Below are 14308 nucleotides of genomic sequence, written 5' to 3'. Positions count from 1 at the left end.
AGAAACAATTTTCATTTTCTTTCCAAATCTTTTCTTTTATGGAGAGATTTGGATGTTAATAAAATGAAGGAAATTAATCCCTCCAAATCGTCTCCCTTCGATTTTGCTATTTAAATAAGGGGATCTCCATCCCTTCAAGTCTTTTCCTTTCTTTTCCTTTCTTTTCCCTCCATTCAAACAAAGTCTTAATGACTAAAGAAAAATTAACTTGACAATTGTTCTTGACCAATATCTCTACCATTAAAGTATTTTTGACTAGTATTTATTTATAGTTAAATTGAATAAATTAGAGAATACTCCTAATATATTGCATAATATATTGTTGACAATTTTCAAAATTATAGAGTTAATTTATACATATAATTTTTAAAATTGAGTGTTTCCACTGCATAATATCTCTAGCTTTATTATTTTATTATCATATGTTTATATATGTCGATGTTAAAAAATTGTACAATACACGAGTTTCTACACAAGTTAATTATAATTATAACTATTATAATATTATATTTATAATTATAATTATAATTATAATAATAAATACATAAAAAATTGAGGACTGCTACTAGTGTATTGACACGCAGATATGTTGGTGACTCATTCAGTAAAGAAAAATAAGGATTATTTTTAGGAAAAATTGTCCAGAATAATCTCACATATTGTCCATCTGATATGATTATAGATTATTTTTGAATAATTCAATCTTTGTATATTATTTACTGACAACATCCCTTTTCACATTTTAACCGGTTATTATAGGTATACCACCAAAGAGGGGTAGGGTAAGACTAACGAAAAAGCATAAGGGAAGAAGAAGTAAATGTAACGGTTAGTAGGTACCTACAGTAGGCGGTTAAAATATGAAAAGGGGTATTGCCAATAAACAATATACAAAATTTAAATTATTTAAAAATAATCAATAGTATAGAATATTCACAATAGATGAACAATAAATAAAATTATTGTGGACAATTTTTCCTTATTTTTATTCATAAAAATGGCTCAAAAATAGAAAGGAATAACCATTTTGAATAAGAGTTAATCCACCCCAACAACTACACGCAGGTATTTTCTCTGGATTTACAATCATTCAAGATTGTTTCTTATTTTTAATAATCTAATTTGTTAATTGTTATGGGTTTTTAATTTTAAATGATTAAACTTTATTTCGAAAAGGGTAGTTTTTGAGATGAGATTTGGGTATTCATAATTCAATGGGTAATTTGATATAACAGGAGAGGTTGAATGAGTACTTGGTTAACCCATTTGGATGCAACGAAGAGTGGCGTGTTGGTGTTGTCGGCTGTATTGAGAAGGCAAGGGTTTTTAGTAAGAGCTTTAGGAGGAAATTCTGAAAATTGTTTTGTAAAAATGAATGCCTTGGAAGCTGATGCCTTGAATATCATTACAAGGATAACTCCTAAACTTGATTCGTCACGCCATAAAGGACAAGCTGGTGAGTTCTTTTCTTCTTTCGTTTTCAATTTTGTTTGTCATTCTGCTTTTGGATTTTATTTGTGTTCTTCATTTGTGAATAGCTTTTCTTTTTAAAAAAATTTGAATAGGTAATTTTGGTTAGGATTTCTATGCTTCTGAGTGATCATATATTCATATAAGGTAGATGGGAAAAAGTGAACAATTTATACTTTGGATGTTTACCATATGAAACATTTCATAAGCCCAACATCATAAAATGTCTCTCATGTAAGTGAGGTTTGGTGGTCGGATATATGCAATCATACTTTTGATAGTGAATATAAAGATGTTGTTTCTGTGAAAGCAATCATCATTTGACATCTTGGGCAGTAGCTAATTTTATCAGTAGGAGCTGTTCAAAATAGATTTGATGACCCGATATACATTCGACATTTCGACCTTATAACCAAACCCGACTTAACCCAACTTAAAAATTGATTTAAGATTATGTAAAAACCAAGATGGACACAAAATCTGATTTTGAATCGACCCTAAACATTTAATCTAAAATTGATCCGAGGACCCGAATGAACACATATTATGAGTAGTGTGGTTGGAGATTCTGTCTTATGAGCTATTATGTTGACAGGCAAAATAGCTGTTGTTGGAGGTTGTCGAGAATACACTGGTGCTCCTTACTTTGCAGCAATCTCAGCTTTAAAAATTGTCAGTCACATTAATATCTGTATCAACATTTTGTATATTTGCATCTTAATCTGAGAGACTGAGAGTGATTTGCTTTGTTTTCTTCATCAAAGGGTGCAGATCTGTCACATGTGTTTTGCACAAAAGATGCAGCTCCAATCATCAAGAGCTACAGTCCTGAGTTGATTGTGCATCCGGTGCTGGAAGAGTCATATAGTGTCAAGTAAACTTGATACCAATGCTTCGTTTTGTGTACATACGTCGTCGTGCTGGTGGTTGGTAATATAGTATGTTATTGTCAGGGATGAAAACAAAGGATTCACTGCTAACAAGGTTCTTTCTGAAGTTAAGAAGTGGATGGAACGATTTGACTGTCTTGTTGTAGGCCCAGGTCTTGGAAGGGATCCATTTCTTCTGGTGTGTTTTCTTATTCTTCCTTGGAACCTTGCATATTCTTGTTGACTCTAAACCCTATAAATTAGTTGGTTTTTCACACCTAATTTACATGCTTTGTTTTGGTGGGGTTTCCTTTTTAGGTGTATGGTTTCATTCTTAAATTGTTTTTTGCTTAGCTTTTTACAGAAACTGTCATTAGAATATTAAAATTAGAAAAAATAACATTTATAATTTACAGAAAATATTATTGTAGAAGTGTGGGAGTAAAGAGAAACTTTAGGTTGATGGAAGTTCACTTAAGCCTGTTCTGGCTTATTCGATTCCTTACTAGTATGTGTTGACACCCGTCTTGCATTGAATAAATAAGTTTTCAATTTTACTGTTTACTTTTTGCGTCAAACCTCTTTTCTCTTCAAAATACGTATCTTAGAAGTCGTGTGCTACAGGCAGTGACAATACGTGAGTAGTGGTAATCTCGTCCAATTTCAATTTCGTTAGTATTGACTCAGAACAATGCTGGATTTTGTTGCTTGATTTCATGTTTTCATGTTCAAATTTCTTTTGTCACAGGAATGTGTGGGTGAAATTATAAAACATGCTCGGCATTTGAATATTCCACTTGTTATAGATGGGGTATGTGCTCTAACTTTATAGCACACCAAACACATCTTACGCCTTTTTACTATTGACTTAAGCATTAACATCAGATTACCCACATGTTGTGGAAGAGTCCCAACTGGGAGTGAGTAATTTAATGCTATAACAATCTTCTATTTACAGGACGGACTATTTCTTGTAACCAATAACCTTGATCTGATTAGTGGTTACACAATGGCTGTGCTTTCGCCAAATATCAATGAGTACAAGCGTCTTGTGCAGAAAGTGCTGAATTGTGAAGTAGATGAGGAAGAGTCTTCTGCTCAGATACGTTCTCTTGCTAAAGGGTAAAGTTGCTAGATGTATTAATATTTTTTCTTTTTTGCTGTTCCTCTGTAGTAGATGTGAAGTGAGGTCTAAAACTAACATGGATCAGGGTATGGGAAAAGTGATCCCCAATAACAGTTTGGGGAGATTAAATTTGTACTTTGAATGTCTAAGTTGGAACGGGGATATCAGAGCTTATAGCCCTTTAATATTTTCATTTTTGTTTTTTGAGAATTTGGTTTCTACTTGCATCCATGTTGGCATTTAGGATCAGAATTTTTGAGTGTTCAGCATCGTATTATTATCTCATTGTATCATGGTTGAATTAGAGATATGGAAGCACAAAATATGAAACTATGTGTCTATGCCTCGTACCGCATTTTGGACTGTCCGTACTGAAACTGTATGCAAACACGATTCGAAACACAAAGTTAAGATTTCTCTTTTCTCTAACAAGGGTAAGGATATGGACATCCGACCCTCCAATCCCCACCCTAGTTTGGAGCTACTTAATGGTAGGCATTGTGGAAATGTAACGTATGTAATGTTTCTCGTTTGCATCAAGTTGGAAAATTTACTTTTGTTTTTTTTTCCTTTTCATGGTTATGTTTATATTATGTTCTACTATTGTGTTATAAGACATTTGCTTTATGGTTAGTTTATGATAATACTTCCTATTTATGATGGACAACACCATGTCCTTATCTTAACATCTATTGGATCACATTTTGTTTCCTGAATTCCGGAAACATTAAATTAATGTTTTTCATTTCTCTCATCGAATCAAATTCCGTTTTGTATTTAACTTTGATCATATCCATATGATTTGTGGCATGTTGATCTCTTGAATTTCCTTGGATTTTATAAGGGGCTTGAGTAGTGACATGATTATGCAATCTATAATTAATAGTAGAAACTGGCAACTTTTTATTGTTTGATGTTGCATAAGGGACCCTGAAATGCTTTCTTCTGCTCTTCCAAGCATTTTTATCATTTCTGCAGTGTTTTTATCAGAATATGGTAACTATAAATTAGCAAATGAGGCTTACCTTGTTTTATCAGACACTTTTAGTACTCTACCCGGCCCAGATGATTGCAACATGTATGATGTGATCTACTATAACTTCTATTCACATTTGAAAAGGCTTGAGCTGGCGTATGGGTCGTAAATTTGAGAATTTATGGCAATGTGAACTGATAGATGTATACATATATCGGAATTTCTTAGGATTGGATGCGTAACTGTTTTGAGGAAAGGAAAATTGGATCTCATTAGTGATGGTGATACAGGTGGTTCTTTTATCTTAGTTATTGTTAACCACAAGTTCAATTCATTGCCTAATGCCACTTAAGTGGTGAATTTTAATTTCATTGACTTTATTTTTGACTGCTCATGCTTCGGGTAGTATGTTCGGTGAGCATCTTTGGTTCTCCCAGGCGCTGTGGTGGACAGGGCGATATACTTTCTGGAAGGTAAGTCACAATTAAATTTACATGAGCAATCTTGTGTTTATTCTAGGATATGACATCTAGTATCTAGCTGAAACCTTAAAGGGGTGTTTGGCAATTAGCTGTTGGCGGTTCACTGATGGCGTTTTTAGTTGGCTTGTTTGACCATTTGGGCACATTGGTTGTTTTTGTTGCCTTTTAAGCTAGCTGAAAAGCCTTTTTTTATGGAGGTGTTTGGTAAATTTAGGTATTGATTGCTAACTGTTTATTAAAAAGTTTTAAATCTTACTACTTCTTAAGGTCCTGACTAAAAAATAAACAATGTTCTTATTTACTTGCTGCCATTGCCAGCCATACACATGATTGTACAAACTATGATTTGGTATTTTGCAAGAAATATTGTTTCGAAGGTGACATTTTCTATCCTTGTGCAGTGTTGCCGTGTTCTTATCCTGGGCTAGTCGATACAATCTGCTCGCTGAGAATAAGCAGAGTTCAAGGTCTGTTATTTGAGCTTCATTCTACATTTTACTCTCTTAAAGAATGCAAGGTGTGTTTTAGACCACTCTCATGGAGCAAATATCTTAAAAATCGGACTTTGTGGTTATTTTCAAGGGCAATAAACCCGACCATAATGGGATGTGTAGCTGGGTCTGCTTTACTGAGGAAAGCTGCATCCCTGGCTTTTGAGAATAAGAAGCGATCTACTCTTACAGGCGATATTATCGAGTGCTTGGGGCAGAGGTAATATCTCATAGTAATCACAACGCTTTTACGCCACATTTCTAGTGCTGATGGACTTTGCCGATATCATATTTTGCAGCTTGGAGGATATATGTCCTGTGTAGCTTCATTTCATGCTGCCATGATTCAATACCTTTATCGAGCGTAATGGTGCGGCTTAAACATTGTTGATTGTTTTACCGTTGTTCAAACCTCGAGTTGAGGACTTATCGTCTGATCTAATAATCTGTTGTACTTCAAATTTAACGGAATATATTTTTCATTTGTTAAACCATGATCATACACTAGGATGTTTATAGGTAAAAAAAAAGAGTATCATGAGGCTAAATTCACCCTTTTAAAACCATAATATAGTTACACAATATGATGTCATTTTCTACAATCATTATCAAGTTCATTACATGAAACATACATTTAACATGACCATCAAGTTATATGTTATTAAAAACCTAAATAAAGTACTTAACTCATGTGCAACCATTAACCACTAAAAATTATAATTCAAATTAAAAACAAACAATAAAATACTAAAATCAATTTATAAGTATCGTAAATCATATGAAGATGAACAAATAGAGGATTACTTGTAAATTCGTGGCCTATATTCTGTCAAACAACATTAAAATGACCCTAAATCGACAAAAAATTTAGTTGGATTTTTTAATTATATGTTTATTCGCTATTAGTAACAGTGAACAATATAGCAGGCCAACAGCTAATTTTTGTTGACTTTTAAGAGTTTTGTTCGTTGTTATTAAAAGTGAACAAAACATTATTATGAACTCGAATTCGAAAATGCTTATCTTTAGAAATACTTTTTCCTAAACTTATTTTGAGAATTTTTTTATTAAAAAACGTTTGTTTTTTTTATATTATATCAAAAGTCAATTGTTGCCCAAATTAGATTCAAAGGTGTTAGACCAACATATTTACCTAATATTGACAATGTAAAAATTTAATTTGAAAAAATATAGTATAAGCTTAGGAAAGTGAAGGAATATGTGAGATATGATCTCAAAATCTAATCTTATAAAAAGTTGATATTTACACAAACTGAGACAAAACTCGATTTTCTTTAGCTAGTTTTCAACAATGCTTTCTCAAGATATTTGTAACATCCCCTCGATAACATTTTAAAAGAAGTTAGCATCATAATTCTTTATTATTTCATTTATTTATTACGGTTTTTAAGAGAGGATGCCTAGAACTAATTACTTTACAGACAACTTTTAAAATACTCCACATTCGGGATGACCTTGATACCTGTAGCCACTAGTGAGCCACCTCTTAGGTAAGGAAATATTTTTTTTATTTTTAGTTACTTGATAGATTACCTTAATTAGAAAAAGTGCACTTACTTGTATTAAAATTGAAAAAAGTAAAACTCAATTCGCACATTTGATTTGTTTTGTTTATTTTACGTCAAAGGTTTGTATTCCGTACACTACTTTATCGTGATTTAACTTGATGAAAAGTTGAAGAATTGTGTTGGTTATTGCTCCTTGTTCCCGAAAGGAGTAGAGTTCAATGCTGATAAAACGATTCGTCTTTGGATTGCTTTGGGATAAGTCGAGTCAGGAATCGACAGCTTAGAGGATATTGGAGAAGAATGTGCGATCAACTTGGTAAACCGTGGATTCTTCCAAAATGTGTTAAAAGAGAATGAGTGGCCATTTAGAGAGCTTCAAGATGCATGATCTTGTGCTTTCATTTACTCAATCCAAGTATCAGATGGTGAATTCTGAACAGAAGAATTTGATGAACAAGTTTGTCATGTCTCGTTATATACACGCGAAGACTCAATTCGGGATGTTCCATCTTCAGTATTCAATATCAATATTAATGGTAGAGTCGGGTACTACATTGGTGTTTCTAGAATTCGATTTCATACTCCATGCAACAAATTGTTCGAATGGATCCAAGGCCAATTGTGCAGGTGGGTTCTCGGAACTAAGTCGTCTCAACTATTTCAAACTAAAGCTAGCCATACGAGTGGCTTCACAATCAAAATGTGTAATAGCGGAAGCTACAACTTCACACTCGGAGAAGAAAAGTCAGCTTACTTGTTTTGAAGGGTATAAAAGAGGATACAATGGTTCTACAAGATTTCCAACCAGGGCTTAATTTGATGCACCTAAGGGTAAAGGTATACGGAGGAGACAAGTTACCAAATTTGATGATGGATACTCACTCTACTTCAATCTCGCTTCCCAAAACTCGTACACATTGAAATATCTTACTATAAAGTCTACATTCATTCAATTCTTCCATTTTCTTCTTCATATTTTGGACCTTTATATTTAGGAGAGTTTCGACCAAGCCTAAATGAACAGCCCTTGATTACGATAAAGGTCAAAAATTAATGGATACTTGTATATTATAAATCTTCCACATCTTAGGGAAATACCAGATTGGGTTGGGCAGATTACACGTTCATCTATGGGATTTTCCAAAGTTGGAATCACTCCCCCATCAAATGAGCAAGCTCTCACTGATTTGTCCACACGCTGATTACTGGTTGCTCCGAGGTGCTTGTCGAGAGGTGCCAAAAGCCAATGGGTGAGCATTGCCCTCATCTCAACAAACACATTTTGTGCACATTATTATATCTTCCATGGATGAAAGAGTTCATACATTTTAGGGAGGGATGATACACTCTTGTCATAAAGTATATCATAAAAGATGCACATCATATATATTTTTTTTTTTACTTTGATGGGTTGTATACCTGTATTACGTTTTTATATATGGATGTATTAGGGATAGGGATATGGGTAGTTGGAGGCGTCATATCCATGTTTTAGATTACTGATGTCCTCGTCAATTACCTCTTTGTGTTCTTGCCATCCTTCTCTCGTTTCTTTTATTAGTCTTTTTTGTCCCCTTTTCTTCTATTTTGTAGGTGGGTTTACTTACTTTTATTTATAGGCCTTTTTATCTTTCCATGTAGCTACGTCGCGATATCTTTCTCGAGCCGGGAGACTCTTTTAGGCCCGCTCTTCTCTATGGATATGAGTTGCCGTAGTCTTTCCTCCCCGAACCCTATCTATAGTTTTTTCTATAAGCGGGATATACTGGATTTGATGATGATGTATTAGGGACCATGAAACTTTGCAAAAATTTATAGAATCATGTCATAAGTGTGTATTTGGTATTTGTCCAGGACTCAACACAAGTGAAGCGAAATGCAAAGTCATAGGAAAACAAGCAATGAATATTGTTTTCAATGAACTTTCTTTCATAGCGCGGTAATTGAGTTGAGCTTAACTAAGTTAACATTCTACCAACGGTCGATTTAGATTTGCTCTACTCGAGACCTTAACGAGTCAAACTGAGCAAATGCCAGCTCAACATGATATAAGATGAGTATGGTATTTTTTTCCTCCATAAAACTTAATAGTGTAAAAGGACGAGACTGAAAATATCTCTCTTTAAGAAACTAGGAATAGGACTATAGCAGGTACTAGTTCACAAAACCCTTATAAGGAACTCTAACAAGGACTGTACAAATTAGACATTTACATACAAACAAGATCCTAGATAAACCCGGCCCGAAGTATCTTATCAAAAATCTGCCTAAATATTCGAATGTACACGTCTACTTGTACTTGTTGCAAACTTAAAGGGAAGAAAGGAGTAATAAAAAAACCACATGACACTACAGACTACATAGTGTCGAATCCATTAGAGTAATTGCTTGTCTCAAAAGTAACCAAAATCTCAAAAATCCCAAAAGCAGCAGCTATCATATTATGTTAGCTTTGCTAACTACATGTACAGGAAGAGCTTTGCAAACAAAATTCATCAGAAATTAATTTTAATTATAACCTAACATTCCATTTCACCTAAACCCGGTATGAAAGAATCGGGTGCACACAACCTTATCCTTGCTTCATTTACAAACCAGTGACATAGAAAGTTGAAGTAGACAAAATCAAAGGTGTTTTGACAGTAATGTTTTAGGTAAAGATATTCATAAAACAGTTCAAGATGAACAGATCAATTTTACAAGCACTTCTCTGAAGAATCAAGTACATTAAGGATTCACTAACAATTCTTAAGCTCATACATGAGTAATAACATCATTACAACTGAGACAGATTCATATCAAATGTCACCACATCGAAAAAAGAAATTCCATGTACCTTAACCTTTCTATAAGTTTCCGATTTCAGATCATAAGCTAAAAGATTACATCTGCCTCTAAATGATACCAATATTTCCCCGCTACCTATTCGCAACAGAGGGACATATAACAATCCAAATTCTCTCTTCTCCAACACAAATTGTTTCACCCATGAATCTTTTACTCCATACTCTTTCATAAGCCATATGTCCCTCTGAAAACCATCTTTCGAGATGCAGCTATAACAAAGGTAAGAATCAAAAACTGTCACATCAATCGAGCTGCATCGAGTGATTTCGACAGGTGCGGGAATATGCAGAAACTGTTCATTTCCAAAATGGAATGACCATATGCAATGGTCTTTAGAAGAGTACCAGTGAAGTGAGCCGTGCAGAAAAGCACCAATTTTTTCCTTGCTTACTTGTGCATCACCAAGACTCCTCCATTCATTGGTACCAAGTGTCTGTATGTCAGCCACATACTTACACTTAGTCATCAGGATTCTTAGTAATTTGAATTTGCGCGAAACAGGACAATACCCTAGCCCGTAACCCTGAAGAGAATGATAAGGTTTTTGACTTTGCTTAACGATGAGAAATTGGCCTGTGAGTGGGTTGCTTACAATAAATGGACTCCACATTTCTGGAGCTTTTAAACAGACAACCCCGTTGCATTGATTAACCAAATGTAATTTGCGATTGGGAAGATTAAATTCAGACTTAAACCCAATCATGGAATCAACACCAACACTGATATTACCCAATTCATCAACATTTGAGGTCTTGTCTAGGTCAAGTAACAAGAAATTTGTGGTCCAGTTATGAAATTTACCATAGAATAATAAGGCGGAATAGGAATCACGAGCATGGCGTAACTCTGCAAACTCAGGACTCATGGTGATATGATACCATTCTTTACAGACCATCTTACATTTTAGGCATGCCTTAATTGGGAGCCTTGACAGAATATCAGAAATAATGGAAGAGGGAATTTCCTCAAAAAAGGATTGATTAGATCCGTCTTTCTTCGTCATTTTTCAACAGAAAATAAATAGAGAAAAGCAAAACAAACCAACAATATTTTAGATTAATCGGCAAATCTTTCGTTTTCCAAAGCTCGTATCCAAGAAGTGAATATTGAAGCTATCAGATCCTTCAATGTTTCCAATGCTCAACAACTAAAACACAAGTTTAACCAACCACATTTTGAGATAAAAATATTAGAGGTCATTCTTTAACAATTGATGAGTAGATGACTTATATGCGATAAAACCAATACAGCTCAAAACTAATTCGAAATTCTTAATTTTTCAAGGTTGATTAGAGCATTACTTTTCCTTTTATAGGGGTGAAAAATTTCAGACTCTAAGATATTTCATCCAACAGAGAATCCAATTACTATAAAGTGCTAATCATTAACCGAAAAGCAAGAGCAAATGGGGACAAGATTGAATAGAGCTCACCTTAAGGTTAGAACCACCAGCAAATATTAATCTTCATCCAACATTGATTATTCTTATAGTGATGACGGGTGAATTTCTGTTAAAAAAAATACTTTAAAGGTGGAGATTAGAATACAGATAGTAGTTCATATGAAAGAGCATTGTATGAAGCCTTGAAAAGTTGTAATGCCACCTCTAGTTATATAGCATAAGAATTGTAGTCTAGTCTTAACTTCATACTCTCTCCTATCCCTAGTATTTGTTCCATTTGAGATTTGACACTATTCATAAATCACTCATAGTATGTAATTTATTCTCAATCTATAACTTAAAACATAGTTAAGTGGGATTTTGGTTGATTTGTCTCATTTATTAATATCAACTTTTATAACTTTTATACAATTAGAGAAATTAAGGATTGAATTAGCGCATAAATAAGCATTTAATCTCAAATTGGACAAATAGTAGGGATAGAAGGGAGTATGTAATTATGTTAAGCAATCAAAATTTCCAAGTGAAATCCACATGTTCATAAGTAATATGCTAAGCAATCAATAGGATATTATGAGGAGCCGAGTAATTATGTTAAACAATCAACTTTGCAATCACATGGTCATATGTAATTAAGTACAGCAATCAACAGGATTTATTGAGGAGTCAAGTAGTTATGTTAAGTAATCAATTTTGCAATCAAATGTTCAACGTAATTATGCAAAGAAATCAACAAAATTTAGAAAGGACCCCAATAATGATTTTAATTTAAAATAAATATAATAAAAGGATGTTTGACTAATTGGCATGGAATAAAAGCTCCCACGTTATGTTACATAACGTCCCTTATGTAACCTGTTTGAGAGTTGCTGCGACGCTAAATCACATTATATAACGGTGCATATAATTTCACGGTCAAAACGCAGCATTTATCATTACGTAATGTGTAACGTCCGTTGTTTTACCACTATAACGATATTTCACTCTTACAACGTTATTTATCTCCTGGTTAAAATTTCGTTATTACCCATTAAATTTAATTATTACGATCACTTAAATTACTACCTCCGTTTCAGTAATTTTGTCCTATTCGATTTTTTGACACTATTCACAGTTCACTCTTATTTTGTATTTTATTCTTAATCTATAAGTTAAACATAGTCAAGTGGGATCTTGTTTGATTCGTCTCAATGCAAAGATTATGTATATCAACTTTTTATAATTTTAAGTTATGCACCGTTAGAGATATTAAGAGTTCAATATATGTCTTGGCAAACGTGTCCAAATGAAATGGGACAAAGTTATTGAAATGGAGGGAGTATTAATTATACTCCTAGTTACTCATAATTTTAGTTCATAAACAAAAGAAGTAACTATTAACTGATAAGTTAATTAATTATACATTAAAAGAACCTCAAACATTGCATTTATAATAGCTATAGGCATATTATTGCATAATAATAGTAGTTTCAACAACAAAAATGCAATTATAAGTTCAAAGTTCCCCTTATGTGATTTTTTTTTTTCCAAAAATCACACCGTATCGACCGCAATTCGTGTTATTACTCCGTATAGCTGTTTTCCGCCGCGACCGTTTCCCAAACTTGATTTTTTTCCATGCTGATTGGAGAAGGCTTTTCATGTCTTGAAATTAATTGCTTTTTTATATTGTGTTGTATTTGTAGAAAGTTTAACTGTATCATAGTGAAAAAAAAAGTCGCGTAATATCGTATTGACGTGGTAAAGGTTTTCAAATTTACCGAATTGATATTACCTACGATGCCAAGGTGTTAAAAAACTGCATATTAGGTCGATTTAAAGGATATCGCATGATTTCAGACGAAATATGGCGGTACAATAACTGCATCACTATTTCGTTACCGCGATTGTGACTGCTATTGCGTTTTTGCTGTGTGAAATGTACATAAGCACGTTTTTCGTTTTTTTATTGATTCATGTTATGACCAAAGACCTCTCAAAACAAGTCAATTGTGGACTAACAATATGAAACATATATTATTCTTTATTAGGAGGAGGAAGACGACATTTCACTCACAAATCTAAAGAGCACATTACGTATTTTTATTTGTTATCAAATTTAATTTTTTGGATGATATCATATCATTTTAGCTCTTAAAAAAACTTTCTTGTCAATAAAAATAATTACATTACCTCTCCTCTATACAAAAGTCCATAGCTTGGTTTTCTTGTCGATAAAAAAACTATAATCTTGAGTGGTGCGACAAATCCTTATCCTTCTTTGATGATAATTATCCATTTTCTTGTTTGTTCACCTTTTCTTTCTAGTCAATTTATTTTTGTTAAAGAATTATGACGTCTATCCTTTTGGCACACATATGTACTCAATATATCCCTACTTCACATTTGAACCAAGACAATTTTAAATCTTTCACTCTCTCTTCCTCTTCCAATCCCACATAGATTATTAAATATGCATAAAATCACCATAGTTAGTTTCATAAGCTATTGAAAATCAAATTATTAAACAAAATAAAGCAATATTATTAACTAATAGTATGATTTTATGAAATATACCATAATAGATTTTATAGATGGCAAGCCATATGAGCATATTACGTCTTGCCTCTTTCTTTTCCCTAGTGATAAAAATTGAGATATTACCCTTATAAATTTCATACACACATAATACACATATTGAAACCTTTGATGTTCTTGTTTATAGATATGTAAATTTTATGTTTTGATAATTTATGATTATTTGGACTCCAAATATGCATTATAATTTCTAAATGAGACATCTTAAATTCCTATTCACCATCTCTATCAAAAGAGCAATTAGTGCACAGATTATAATCCATTATGTATACAAGAGATGAATTGACAATCATGAAGCAAGAACGATATAAGCATAGATGCTCAACATGATGCTATGAAAAATATACAAGTTTACAGACGGAAAAGGATTAAGATTATATAGATTCAGCTAAACTTACTCATCCGATGATTAGAAGAATCAACACTTTAAATTAAACAGCCTTATTGAAACCAAATCATAACTGAACTGACACGGAAATAAATAGAACTGAGACTATATGCCCGTGGATGATTTGTCAGCAAGAATTTGAATAGACTAG

The 14308-nt window shown here is 33.1% G+C and overlaps 2 protein-coding genes across 12 annotated transcripts in view; one reads left to right on the top strand and one right to left on the bottom strand.

The window, feature by feature from the left end:
• The first annotated feature begins 974 nt into the window (after window positions 1-974).
• Window positions 975-6263, top strand: LOC130811321 (ATP-dependent (S)-NAD(P)H-hydrate dehydratase). 2 transcript variants are annotated; one of them, XM_057677621.1, is made up of 12 exons: window positions 975-1065; window positions 1236-1456; window positions 2066-2142; window positions 2235-2344; window positions 2424-2538; window positions 3088-3150; window positions 3298-3461; window positions 4670-4731; window positions 4848-4914; window positions 5325-5390; window positions 5506-5634; window positions 5714-6256. In XM_057677621.1, exons 2-12 carry the CDS (start codon window positions 1246-1248, stop codon window positions 5736-5738), a joined length of 1089 nt encoding a protein of 362 aa, XP_057533604.1. In that variant the 5' UTR covers window positions 975-1065; window positions 1236-1245; the 3' UTR covers window positions 5739-6256. The 2 variants fall into 2 exon arrangements, with proteins under 2 accessions (XP_057533604.1, XP_057533683.1); XM_057677700.1 differs by lacking the exons at window positions 4670-4731; window positions 4848-4914 and having other exon boundaries at window positions 5714-6263.
• Window positions 6264-9577: 3314 nt separating this feature from the next.
• The window catches only part of LOC130811449 (F-box protein At3g07870-like), a 6120-nt gene continuing 1389 nt past the window's right edge, over window positions 9578-14308 (bottom strand). For 4 of the 10 annotated variants that reach the window (XM_057677801.1, XM_057677921.1, XM_057677912.1 and 1 more), the window contains 2 exons: window positions 11223-11298; window positions 9578-10937 (listed from right to left, as the gene is read on the bottom strand). In XM_057677801.1, the coding sequence (XP_057533784.1) occupies window positions 9720-10793 (1074 nt within the window). In that variant the 5' untranslated portion in view covers window positions 10794-10937; window positions 11223-11298 and the 3' untranslated portion in view covers window positions 9578-9719. The other 6 variants (XM_057677868.1, XM_057677946.1, XM_057677965.1 and 3 more) reach the window with 4 other exon arrangements.

Source organism: Amaranthus tricolor, chromosome 1 (assembly GCF_026212465.1).
Source record: "Amaranthus tricolor cultivar Red isolate AtriRed21 chromosome 1, ASM2621246v1, whole genome shotgun sequence".
NCBI lineage: Eukaryota > Viridiplantae > Streptophyta > Magnoliopsida > Caryophyllales > Amaranthaceae > Amaranthus > Amaranthus tricolor.
The sequence above is the reverse complement of the archived record's forward strand: the minus strand, read 5'-3'. Positions and strand labels throughout refer to the sequence as shown.